Below are 13,636 nucleotides of genomic sequence, written 5' to 3'. Positions count from 1 at the left end.
CACCATAATTATTTATTTTCTTTTCCAGCAGAAACAAAGGATGTTATATCATACGGCATGCAAAGCATCAACTGAGGGTATTCTGTTAAAACACTAAACTAATTAAGTCACACTCTTTTTGAATTCTCACTCTCTGGCAAATTTTTGGATCTAACCTATATCTGCGGCCCCTTTCTTCCTTATGTGCTTATTTCTATATTCACAGAACCAAGCCTCCTTGCTCTTTCTCAATTCTTTTCTTCTCTCTCATAACTAACTGTGTCTTCTTTGAAGGTGGTGACTCTTCTGCCCACTAACCACTTAGGTTTGCTTTGCAGAGAAGCACCTCTCCATGTAGTATGTGTATCATTCTAGAAGTGCAACAAAAAATAAAGATAACGACTCCCTTTATATACTGGAGATAGCTTAGTGGATATGCAGACAAATGGATAAGGACTGAAATAACACCTACATCTTAAATCACTACAACCAATAAAAACATATTGATTAATACATGGCTAAAACACTGTGTAAGAGTAATAAAGTAGATGAAAATATTTTGTAAATTATATAGCACTATACACACATTACTGTGATTGTTTTCCCTTTAAGACACTGCACTGAGAGTGAATTAAATAAGATGCCAATTGCCTATCAAAAACGTAGCCTTAATTAGAGTTGGGAACCCCCCTCTTTGTATTAAAGGGCAATAATGATGGAAAGACCTGCTACATGTGGGATCTTTTCTTTATCCTAAGTCGGTGATGCTATTTGGGTAACAACTGATGAAAGGACTAGGGTGCCAACCAATTTGCAGTTAAGTGGCTAATTAAGACCCAAAGCAAAGCTGCCAGGAGGTTGGGTCTTCTAGCTTTAAAGTGACACATAAAACCAATTAGAATGGAGCTGGCTTTGCTAGGACATATTTAAATTTGGACACAAGTTTGGGCCAGTTATTACTTTATGTTAATATATTCTCTCATAAGACAGCATCAGAGAGAAAAGGGAATCATTTAGGACATAAGAAATAAATTACTTGGATTCACTGAATTTCAGATGCGAATAAAAAGCAAAACTATAAAACCCATTTCTATGTTTGCAGTCCTAACAGGGGTAGTAGAGTAATTAGATTTCCTAGTCTCAGAGGAAAAGAGAATAGTACACGAAGCATACTGTTATCCAAGAGGAGAAAAATCTCTTAATTCTTGCACGTGTTGTCACCTGTCTGTCATATTGTCTGAGTGTGACACCTAGCCCAGAATGGCAAGATTTTTAGAATTGTCATATTTCAACTTGGGACAATCCAGTGTTCCATTTAAATATAGCTGCTCTAATAGCAGAGGGGGAAAGACAGATTCTTTCTGGGTGTAGAGAGAAGGTTTGAAGTTGAGGAAAAGTAAAGAGGATTGGAGAAGATGGAAATTATAACACAAATTATCCACGTGGAAGGGAATACTGGTTGGGGGAGAGTAGACAACTTTTAAAATCATAGCGCCAGAGGCATCTGAGAGTTGTGGGAAAGCACAGTCCATTTATACCTTGCTCTTGTGATTTATGATGTCACCATTAAACCCCTTGATGGCATTATATCCTTGTAATTCGCAGTTGCCTAGCATTTTTTCTATATACAACTCAATAACTCATTGTGTAGCTACTTCACACACACATAAACACACACATTAGTGTGAATGTGTGTGTGCTGAATCTGTCATCAGTGGAAACCATGATTTTTGATGTAATAATAAGTTAGGTTAATAAAAGGCAAGAAATCACGGGTTGGATGTGTAGTCACTGTAATACCAGCTTTGTCATGAGGCAACGCAAGGAGACAGCACTGCATGTTACTATAAACAGATATCATTTAGATGGTGTATATATTCTTTTTAAGAATTAAAGAAGCAAAATTGCTTGCAGGGTCAGCCAAAAGTCGTTATTAAAGGAAATATGTGAGATTGCACGAAGATAAAGAAGGAAATATATTCAATTCACCTCAACATTGTAGTAATAGGATTAGAAAATAACAGGATTAGAAATATTAAACCTTCAGGGCTAAATTCTGCTGCCCCCGGAGATGTGTGGTTGGATCTCCTCCCTGCCCAGGGAATTTCTGTTTCCTTCCAGAGAGCCTGGTCCCGGCCAGTAATTGTGACACCATAAACCTGGGAAAGAGAAGGTTTTGGAACCTTTGCTTTAAGACTATAATACAACTAGTCATTAGCATTTCTGTGGGGGTGAGAGGTTCAACATCTCTTAAGTTAGCTTTTAAACTGACTTCTGTAATTATTCTCCAATGGAAACATGAATGCCAGCGACTTTCTGGAGAGTTATTTTTATTTCTATTTGACTATTTTAGCTGCAATGCTGGATATACACTGCTGGATCTCTGAGAATGTTGTTCTAAAATGCTATATTTATAAAATGACCAAAGAACACATGCTGCCTGGATTAAATTTATCCCAAGATGAGAGGTTTTATCTCTAATCATCTGCTTGTTGACTAATCTGGGTGCTTCTTGTGCAGGTTTGATAGTTGAAATGTAACAGGCTAAAGTAATGCAGATCCTAAAGGGGTATCCCTTTGTCTCTGCCTCTGCCTTCCTGAAACCTGGAGATAATGAACGCTGCTGCTTTAAATTCATCATGCCATAGAGTAACATCCTCATTGAATGAGACTGCTAGTTTGATACAAGAAAAAGTGGGGTGCTCTCTTTAAAGGCGTGTAATATATAAGATCACAAAATGATTTCGCTTCTCAGGAAAATATTTTTAAAATACATAGGATGGCTTTTCCACAATGTGTTTAAAGCCCACATGAAGTATAATTCTGGAGTATTTGTTTCTATGGAATTGTATTCTCAGCTATTCCGTGGTCCATGTCACATTATAATGTTATTATTTTCACATGAGTCTCATATATTAGACTGTGAACTCCTTGACCAAAGGGACCTGTACTTGCCATGCTTATATTCTCACCAGACTTTCACACAATTCCAGGCACATTACAAGCATTCACTAAATATACCTTAAGAAAGATTGACTATTCTGTGTTTAAGACACTTAATGGTGAGCAATATACCCCTGTTACCTGCAGTAACTTCTTCCAGGGGCTGCCTTTCTTTGCTTTAGGGTTTAGTTAGAAAAGTCTAAATTGGGATTAGATCCTGTGTCTTACAGATCTGCCTTCCATGAACTGAGGAAATCAGTAAGAAGGATATTCATAACAAGTTCAATATCCCAGCCTCTCTCTTCGGAAGCTTTTAATGCCGCCAAAGAAAAATTAATGAATGAGAAACTCTTAAGAAAGAGAGTTTTGGAGTGAGCACACAATCATTTGCCTTTCTGCTGTGCTATACTAGGGCCTATCAAAAATTGTAAGCAGCTTTACTGCTGGCTACATTTTCTCCCATGGGTTATTTCCTTTTCTATTAAGTAATTCCTTAATGCCCAGGGAGTTAAACATTCTGTTGAAAAGAGAGTTCTTAGCATCTTCTATGATTCAAAGCCTTACTGCAAAGTTTTTCTTGATCTTGTAATTTTAAAGTGCTACCGGTATAGTTAAATGTCTCTCTCATGATATATTTATTTTAGTGATATTTTTAAGGTTATGCACGTTTGAAGACAGATGTTGTGTAATAAGAATCTTACTCTGAAGCATTTTCTACCTCATTTTGCTGTTATCTAAAACCTTTTAGAAGCCAGCTACACATTTGGCCTTTTTTCTTTTTTTTAATTTATTTTTGGCTGCATTGGGTCTTCGTTGCTGCACGCGGGCTTTCTCTAGCTGCGTCGAGCGGGGCTGCTCTTCGTTGAGGTGCGCAGACTTCTCCTTGAGGTGGCTTCTCTTGTTGCGGAGCACAGGCTCTTGGCGCGTCGACTTCAGCAGTTGCAGCACACAGGCTCAGTAGTTTTGGCTCATGGGCTCTAGAGCACAGGCTCAGTAGTTGTGGCACACGGGGCTTAGCTGCTCCGCGGCATGTGGGATCTGCCGGGACCAGGGCTCGAACCCGTGTCCCCTGCATTGGCAGGCATATTCTCAACCACTGCGCCACCACGGAAGCCCTGGCCTTTTCTAATTCTTATCCCAATACAAAAATCAGAGTAGTAGCTAAAGAAAAAGGGAAAATCAAAGATATTTTCATTTCTATTTTGTTTTGTTTTCCCCTGGGGCTGATGAAAGCATCACCTCTGCAATTTCCAGCCAACATTTTAGAGGTGCATGAGAATGTCCACCAAAAAAGGAAATTCTTTTAAACACATTTTGTGAATGTATTTAGCGTTTCTTCCCTAATGAAAAGCATGCATTGCATTTATTGTCAAAGGTGGAAAATTTTATTTTCTTGATTTTTAAATGGAGATATGATTCAATTATAAATAGTCTTCTCTTGAAAGTAGCACATCAGCAGAGAGAACTTATTTATTTGCCAATTTTCCCTTCTCCTGCTTTTGATAAAAATTGTAGACTACGGTCTTTGAATTTTTGTTGTTTCCAATGGTCCAATGTCTTATTGGCCTTGCTCAGGGTAGGAGCAGTTTTGGAAATGATATGTTGCTCTTCAGTATCATAGTGATGTATTATCTAAGAGCTGACATGGTTTTAGCAGTTTGGCATTTTAAAGGGACTTGCCAGAATGGATACAGCATACTGAGGTGTGAGTGTGTGTGTGTGTGTGTGTGTGTGCGCATGCACACATGTGAGTGTAATCCTCAAGTGAAGAGACATCTATTCTGGTATTAGCCGTGTACTTGGGCCCATCTACAGTTTGATTGTACATCGGTTATGATGTGTTTCTTTCTAACAGGAAGGATACCGATCTTGATGAATAGCTAAAAGGTAAGATCATTCTTAAAGGTGTGAGTGATTAATAATGGCTATGCACAGATTTTTCCTAAGAGTGTAAATAAAATATATCATTCACTTGAAGGGCAGGAGTTTGGCACAGTGATTCACAGTGCATTTAAAAGCATAAAAAGTCAAACCCAGGGTCTCTTCTAAGCATGTCAAAGAGGAAGCTGGTTTAACCATTTGAAATATCTGAGTAAATGTTGAAATATCTGAGTGGATGTAGAGAAATCATATGCCTTATGGAATACTGAAGATGGAACTAATATTATTAATTGCCACCAATTAAACACAATCAAAATTTTCTCCTTTAGTAGCTAACAAGTAATAGTATGACGGAGATAAGTGGATAAAAAAGATGGTGTTTGTGTACTACGGCATTTGGACTATACATTTCAATCCAACTAAGATTTACTACATAACCTTTAGATTAGCGGTTCCTGTGGGAAGTTGCTGTGTTAGCATAAATCGTGGCTTTGACATGGTCAGTATTCATACCAAAGTACATAGGGCCCTATTAAATTGTTAACTAGAGCAACAAGACTGACAAAACTTGAAGACAGAAGAATTATTCTAGTGGTAGTATCAAAGGACAGTAACAAGCAACCTATATAGTTGGTCTTTGTTAATTTCTTGCCAATGGTCTAGAGCTCATGACATTTTCACAATGCATACGACAACGACCTTCTTGGTGATACACTACCTGTCATGCTCTCCTATGGTCTAGCATCACAGGGATTGTGCATGTCACAGAAAGAAAGAGTCTCAACCCTGGGGTCAGGGTGGGGTTCACCATTTCTTCCATAAGTCCCAGTTAAATGGAAGAGCATGAGTTATGTCTTTCTAGTCAAGGTGGAAAAACAAGTGACTGTCATCATAAACTATGTAAAAAGAAATGTTGGTGACTGTCTAGGATCAAATGCCTATATCCACTGGAGACAAAAACCAGATTCATCATTTATACATATATATAATCTTAAGACATATATATATAATCTTAAGAATAAAGATTTACAAGTCACTGAATTTTTAAAAGACTTTATTGACTTAATGTCTTATAAAAGATGCCATGAATATCATTTTCCTCATTTCATGACTCTCCGTGTGAGGACAGAGGGCATACATCCTGGGTATGAGAGAAGGCACAGTGGCATTCTCTCCCTGCTGTTATCATGGCCCTTTTCCCTGTGTTCTTCGGCTGCCCATGTTCCCTGCAAGTCAGGGCTCGTGTAAACAAGCCAAGAAGGAGGCCTATTGATGGATGGAGATCTGACAAATACACTGACACCATCCGAAGCACCACTTTTGAACATGAAGGGCAAAAACGTAGGAAAGACCAAAGAATCATGTCACAGGTGAGACTTCACTCTACCAAAGTGTTCATAGGATTTTTGGAATCTAAACTCCCTTTGAGAAACTCTAAGGTAACGATACGCTTTTACTGACTTGAATACAGCATCGTATGCAGCCCTCCCCACTCCTCTATACTGTCTCTCTTAAAATACACAATTTGAGAATCTTCTGCCTCTGCGTGTGTGGGCGCCAATATGTGTGGACATTATAGGTGTGTAGATCTTCTGAATACCTTGGGCTTCCTGGGGTAGTAGGATTTAAAATTGGTCCAGTTCTACTAAATAATACACGCCAGGATTTGGGAATCTTTGAATAAACACGGAACATGTTTCTCATAACACATATTCAAACACAGAAATCAAAGGTGTGTCTCCAGAATAGAAATATTTAAATGATTGTCTCCATGTGGTAAACATTCTAGTGAAACGCTATCATGTGTTGTACTAAGTTCTAACTCCAAGTTGTATGTTTCAGGGTAAGTAAAAATGAAAGCATCAAGTGGCTCAGAGAAATCAGGACTGGGAGGGTGATGCTTGGGGGGTGGATAACTGTAGATGTACTAAAAGATACAGTAGTATATCACTCTCCAAATTTCCTTTTTAGGATGTATCTATTTGGGGATTTCATAAAGATACATTTATACTTTTGTTCACCTAATTTTAATGAGAACACCCTAATCTGAAAAACAAATACTATTTTAATATAATGTGAGTCATATGCAAATAATCACATTGTGGTTTATGGGTAAGTGAAATATACTAACCTACCGTCAGGCAGACAATTAAACAACTATGTTTGTTTAATTGAACCTTTGAACCTTTCCCAACAAGTGTGGATTTTTTTTCTCTTGACTTTGCCTCTAGAAGGTGAGGGTGAACAAATCATTTCCACTGTCTCTCCTGTCTGCTACATGGCCATGGGAGTGAAGGAATCTATCTTAGTTTTCCTCCTCCTCTCCTGTTGCCTATCAGGATCCTTCCCAAGCTTCACTTTTCCCTGTCCTTTAAAGAAATCTTCAGGGAGCAAGTGGATGCCACTAACCACACAGTGAGTCCAGAGAAGGCCATGACTTCTTATTCTCACACTGGTTGTTGTCATGGCCAAATGGCAAAATGACACATAGAGTAAGAGTGAGATGACAACCAGATCACATCCATATCTGAAACGTAAGGGAGATGAAATAACTGAAGTGCTAAGACACATGGCCATACTTACTTTGGATTTCCCCAAAGGGTACAGTCTCTAAAATCTATCCCTGATTTCATCCCTTCTGTGATGACACAGAGATTCTGTCATGTATTTTTATTTTCTGTTTTTATCTTTTTCTGACCATCATCACCTCTGTCCTCTCCAACTCAACTCCTCAGGATCTGGAAAGACCCCAGGTTTGCTTGGGCAAAAAACTTTCTACGCAGAGGTCCCCGCCTATGGAGTCACTAGTGATTTCAAGATCTAAAACATGATTATTATTTTCTTGTTTTATTTCCTTGTACTCTTCCATTCTTCCTTAATCATCATAGAACCATTTGCAGATTATCGCTCATTTAAGAGCCACCTAGCTCCATAACTTAGCAAATCAAGGAGTTGCTCACCAAATGACCAGCAAAGAGACAATCTGGTAGAACAGTAATATAAGGAATGAGTGTCTTTCCACTAGAATCTGCCCAGTTCTGGTCATCAGTACATTATATTGTACAAGGGGGGAAGCTATTCTTTATTGGAGTTGCAATTAGCTCTTCTATCCAGAATGTAGTCACACTTTAATTTTAATTGTTTGTTTTAAATGTGTTCTGCTTGACTCCTTTGACTAAAAATATACACCATCAAACCAAACAGGTGTTTTAGTGAGAAAGGTATTTCCAGAACAATGCAGGTGAGGTATTCCCAGATTGATTGGATGCAGTTTTAATGACACAATCATCCACAAGTGTGGCTAACCCCTACCACATTCCAATGACTTATGTATCAACACCACAGAGTATAGGAAGATTCTCCCCCATTTAAAATAATTTGCAGTGACTATTTGAAATCACTAAGAAGAAGGAAAAGGAGGAGGTGGAGAGAAAAAAGAGGGAGGAGAAGAAGAAGAGAACTACTCCAGTGAAAAATAATAAAATCACAGGAATACATTCTAATGATGCTACACTCTGCATCAGTTATATTTAGTCCCTTCTACCTCCAACTCACAACCCTCCTTTGGTGTTACCATGTTTAATAGACTTTTCAGTAAGTTCCAAAGAATCCATTAGGTATTAAAATTCCAGAAACATTATTTGCTGGAGACCAAGTGTACACAGATAATATGTTCAGCATCTGAATGTTACAGAAAACTTCTCCAAAATGGCCCATATGTTCTTGGAGAAAAAGCAGCAGTCCTGACAGTGAACCATGAAATATTCTGGAGGCAAATGGCAGAGTGCCAGTGTCTTAAGGGACGGCATTTTCCACTTTAAATAACAGACAAAATAATGCTTTAAAATGTTCTTGGTGATGCATGATTCAGTAAACCCTTCAAGGCGTTGTAAGAAAAACCTTTTCTTCTTAAGACTGATGTTGGAAAGAATCAGACAAAAATTAAGAATTGCTCTGCCAGGCAGCATAAAGAATCAATGGGGGTCTTTCTGAAATTCAGGAAATTCAATGAATCGATAGACTGTTAGGAACCAGGCCACACATGCTGAAAGTGATTCTTTATAAGGACTAGATACAGAGATAACACAAGGCTCTTCAGAAAACCCTGAGCACAAGCATGCATTAAAAGAAGCTAAATTGTGTACTAGCAGGAAATGAAAACAGCTTATTTTTTAACAGGCATCTGCAAATGGGGACATTTGGCAAGGGTAAACCAATGCTTAATTGAAAGATAAGCAATTTACAGGTAAACATCAAAATGTATTTTTTCATTTCTCATTTGATTTTTGTCATTTCTAGTTCACTTACCCTGTCTCTAAAAATGGCAAAATCTCTGTCATTGAATAATTTGGATTTAATTGACATTCCCCAAGGCAAGCAAGCTGGAAGTATAATAATTCCTTTGAAAGCAAACACTCTTTGATGACTACAAGCATCAAGTATGATCAGAGAATTCTTATTGGTCACTTTACAAGGGTCTATCCATCTTTATGTGGCCTATGACACCAAAATTAAAATGTATAAAGTGGTTCCTTAAAAATTATAAATAGTCAGTGGGGCAGCTGGGTACCTAAAAAAGATTCTTTTCATTATTATGGAAGAAACACTAGACTAAACCACTTACTCTATCCATGGTTTTATTTTAAATAATTTAATTTACCATTAAGACATGAAATTTACCCAAGTGAAATCATCACAATTTCTTATGTTTTCTTTCAGAAAAGAAAAGTTTTTTTAAAAGGGAAGTGAAAGAAACCAAGGAAACTTTTAAAAATTTCATAAGCAAATTGAAAAATTAATTATAATAAGAAATTGATCTTAAATTTAGAGTTATTACTACTAAGTTTTCAGTTTACTGGCATTATCATAGTGTTCATTCATTGACAATTAAGCCAGGATCAGAAAACATATAGGTTTTGAATCCATTAGATAATAATACTGTAGACTATGATTTCTCCTTGTGGTGGGATTTTAACTGTGTCTAAATAATCTGGGGGAAAAGACTCTCTTAAAGTATTTAGGACACATAAAATTTAAAATCTAACACTTGCAGTAAAATTAAGTATTAGTTAAGGTAATAATGGGACAATTACACAAAAAATGTTGCACTTTCTATAGCGGATGCTGGCACAGGAACAAGATCAATGCATGTTCTCCATTCATTTGAACATTTAAAATATGTCTAGAGAGCTGGAGAGGGGCCAGGCAGAGCGGCCATGGAGGGTCAACGCTGGCTGCCGCTGGAGGCCAATCCCGAGGTCACCAACCAGTTTCTCAAACAATTAGGTCTACATCCTAACTGGCAGTTTGTTGATGTATATGGAATGGATGCTGAACTCCTTAGCATGGTACCAAGACCTGTGTGTGCAGTGTTGCTTCTCTTCCCTATTACAGAAAAGTATGAAGTATTCAGAACAGAAGAAGAGGAAAAAATAAAATCTCAGGGACAACATATTACATGATCAGTATATTTCATGAGGTGAACGATCAGCAGGGCCTGTGGAACAACTGGACTGATCCATGCTATTGCCAACAATAAAGACAAGATGCACTTTGAATCTGGATCGACCTTGAAAAAATTCCTGGAGGAGTCTGCATCACTGAGCCCTGAAGAACGAGCCATATACCTGGGGAACTATGACTCCATTCGAGTTACTCATGAGACCAGTGACCATGAAGGTCAGACTGAGGCACAAAATATAGATGAAAAAGTAGATCTTCATTTTATTGCATTAGTTCATGTAGATGGGCATCTCTATGAATTAGATGGATGGCAACCATTTCCAATTAACCATGGGGAAACTAGTGATGAAACTTTATTAGAGGATGCCACAGAAGTTTTCAAGAAGTTTATGGAATGTGACCCTGATGAACGGAGATTCAATGCCATTGCTATTTCTGCAGCATAGCTTGTCCAGAATGGAAACACCAAATACTGTATTATTTGCAACCAAGTTAAATTTCTTCTGTCATACACTAATTCAAAAATTTTGATATTTTTCATTAACTTGACTGAACTTTATGTGAACTAAAAAATAAATAAATTATGTAGCATGTAGCACCCAGTGGGTGATCAATTTAGAATGTCTGAATTATATCTCTATAAATAATTACATTTGAAATATATTACAAAATCCATGAGCCCATATGAGGCAGAAATGAAGACTTAGAACAATGGGTAGAGAAGAAGTAGTTACATATTTGTCTATTGTATAATCAGTGCATATGATGATTCTTCTTAGTATCCAGGCTCTATCTCTTCCTGTTCAGGTTCAAGAACAATCTCTTGATGTTATTTATTGTCTAATGTGTCATTTCCTAACTAATGTCATACCTCACAATACATGAAAAAGATAGCAGTGTCATTACGATTCATAAAGCCATAGCTCTTCAGAATGCATTTGTATTGAAATAATATAGATTTTCTTGCTACTCCAGTTCCCTAATACCGTTTATTTAGTTACATCATTACTCATGACACTGCTCCACCCAATGGCTTCATTGTGCCATCAAAGGTAATAACTGCTTCACTGATGAGAACTACAAATAAATGTAAATCTTACCCAAAGTAGGCAGGAAAGTGTGAGTTATTATTTTCTGTTATTTCAATTTTATCAAACAGAATTTTATAAACATAGAATAACATATCTTCTTAATATGTCTTCCCTTGAAATCTTTAGCTAAAGTCACTGCATTCCTAGAATTTAATACCTTTCAATGTTGACCACATATGGCCACCAGTGAGGAAGATTGCTGAGGGTCCCATGAGCTGAGCAAGAACAGTCCTATTCACACAAGGAATGTCCATCCATTTTCAGCAAGGCTTAAGACTACCCAGGAGAGTATGCCTCCACATCAATCACAGGCAAGAGAAAACTTGATCAGAAGGGCTGATGCGGGCTTCCCTGGTAGCACAGTGGTTGAGGGTCCGCCTGCCGACGCAGGGGACGCGGGTTCGTGTCCCGGTCCGGGAAGATCCCACGTGCTGCGGAGCGGCTGGGCCCGTGAGCCATGGCCACTGAGCCTGCGCGTCCGGAGCCTGTGCTCTGCAACGGGAGAGCCCACAACAGTGAGAGGCGCACAAAAAAAAAAAAAAAAGAAAAGAAGGGCTGATGGGCATCAAGGAGCAACATCCTGGAAAGCCCTCCAAGGAGACAGGCACAGCCTTTGCCAGAGATCTGCCTGACATGCAGTGCAAAGCCTGTGGAAGGAGTAGGGAAACTGTCCTAGGTTACAACTGGGGGCAGGAGTGGGGTGGGGATGGGCACAAAGTAAAGATCAGAGAAGCCGTATGACCTGGACACAGAGAGCTGAGAACTGTCCCTGTGGCCCAAGGGTTAGAGGCAGACTATCAGTAGCCTAGGGCCCTAATCTCCACCTGTGTTCAAAGTGAGTGAGATTCACCTGAAATCAACATGTCAGCACTATTCTGGAAGCTTAATCTCATGTGACCCCGTGAAAGAAATGCTTTGGTCTGAACTCAGGTGCCTGACCTGGATGGCCCTCTTGGACCCTGTAGGTCCTAGCCCCCAGAAGGAATCTTTAAAAATTTAGTGGAAGGCGTTCCAAAGTGCAGAGCTCCCTAAGATACAGTGCAGAGCTCCCTAAGATACAGGCCAGAAGCAAGGTTCCTGCTTGCTGGTATTGTGTTTTCCTCAAGTTTCTGAAAAGCCCTTAGATACAAACCCTGTCTTCCTATAGCAGCAACACATGTCCCTTTCCATATTACCAGTAATTTCATGTTCAAGTGTATTGCCAGAGAGTAGGCCACCCAATAATATCAGAATACCCTTGCAGGAAAGGATCTTGTCTTGCATTTTTGCTCTGCTCTCTAAAACCTGGCCCAGGGCTGGTCACATAAAAGTCAACAAATACTTCTCGGTTCATAATAGCTAGTTACCAAATACAGTTAACAGGTAAACAATAAAACTGTTAAACAAGAGAAGTCAAGAGTCATTAATACTGTAAAGGTAACTGTTACTGGAAAAAAATTCATAGTAAGTTGTTCTTCATCATTAAGATTTCAACCTAAAGAAAACAGTGCTGTACACCAATTCTTCGGCCAGAGTGAAAGGGCCGGGTGGATATTCCATTTACTGAAATTACTCACCACATTGAGTCCTCAATACTGTTTCTCTTCCCTTTTTTCATTTTCATTATGAGAAAATACATGTCTTCTTTCTTTTCACTAAAATAAGTTTAGTACATCATTTTATGTCAAAGTTAATAATGACCTTTCTCTATGACTAACCCTCAACCTACAGTGACCTGTTACCTAGAATGAATGAAGTACCATTTTTTTATACATGGTCTATACCACATTATACGTATGTGTACAAGTATACGAATCTGCAGGAGCATTGTGCATACATATGTATACTGTATATTACTTAGATACATATATATACATGTCTCATCTCCACAGGAAAATTATATCCTTTATGCCAATGAGCATATTTCTTACAGAGCATGAAGCACTTTCCCAGACAGAGAAGGAAGCTGAGAAAAGTTTCTTATGTTTGATTAAAGTTTGATCCCACCGTTGGATGTCTACCCTTCGAAACTTTTTGAGAACCTTGATGCTCATTAAAATATAAATGAGATTTAAGAGTGATAGGCATCAGTAATTAAGAAATATCACATTTAGGGCTTCCCTGGTGGCGCAGTGGTTGAGAATCTGCCTGCCAATGCAGGGGGCACGGGTTCGAGCCCTGGTCCAGGAAGATCCCACATGCCGCAGAGCAACTAAGCCCGTGAGCCACAACTACTGAGTCTGCGCGTCTGGAGCCTGTGCTCTGCAACGAGAGGCCGCGATAGTGAGAGGCCCGCGCAC

General features: G+C 38.6%; 1 protein-coding gene across 1 annotated transcript; it reads left to right on the top strand.

Annotated features, from left to right (window-relative positions):
• The first annotated feature begins 9,995 nt into the window (after positions 1 to 9,995).
• On the top strand, positions 9,996 to 10,720 carry LOC132422162 (ubiquitin carboxyl-terminal hydrolase isozyme L3-like). The gene is given in 1 exon segment (XM_060006993.1): positions 9,996 to 10,720. A coding segment is annotated over 1 exon segment (693 nt). The 5' UTR covers positions 9,996 to 10,019; the 3' UTR covers positions 10,713 to 10,720.
• Positions 10,721 to 13,636: the final 2,916 nt, after the last annotated feature.

Source organism: Delphinus delphis, chromosome 3 (assembly GCF_949987515.2).
Source record: "Delphinus delphis chromosome 3, mDelDel1.2, whole genome shotgun sequence".
Taxonomy (NCBI): Eukaryota; Metazoa; Chordata; class Mammalia; order Artiodactyla; family Delphinidae; genus Delphinus; species Delphinus delphis.
The sequence above is the reverse complement of the archived record's forward strand: the minus strand, read 5'-3'. Positions and strand labels throughout refer to the sequence as shown.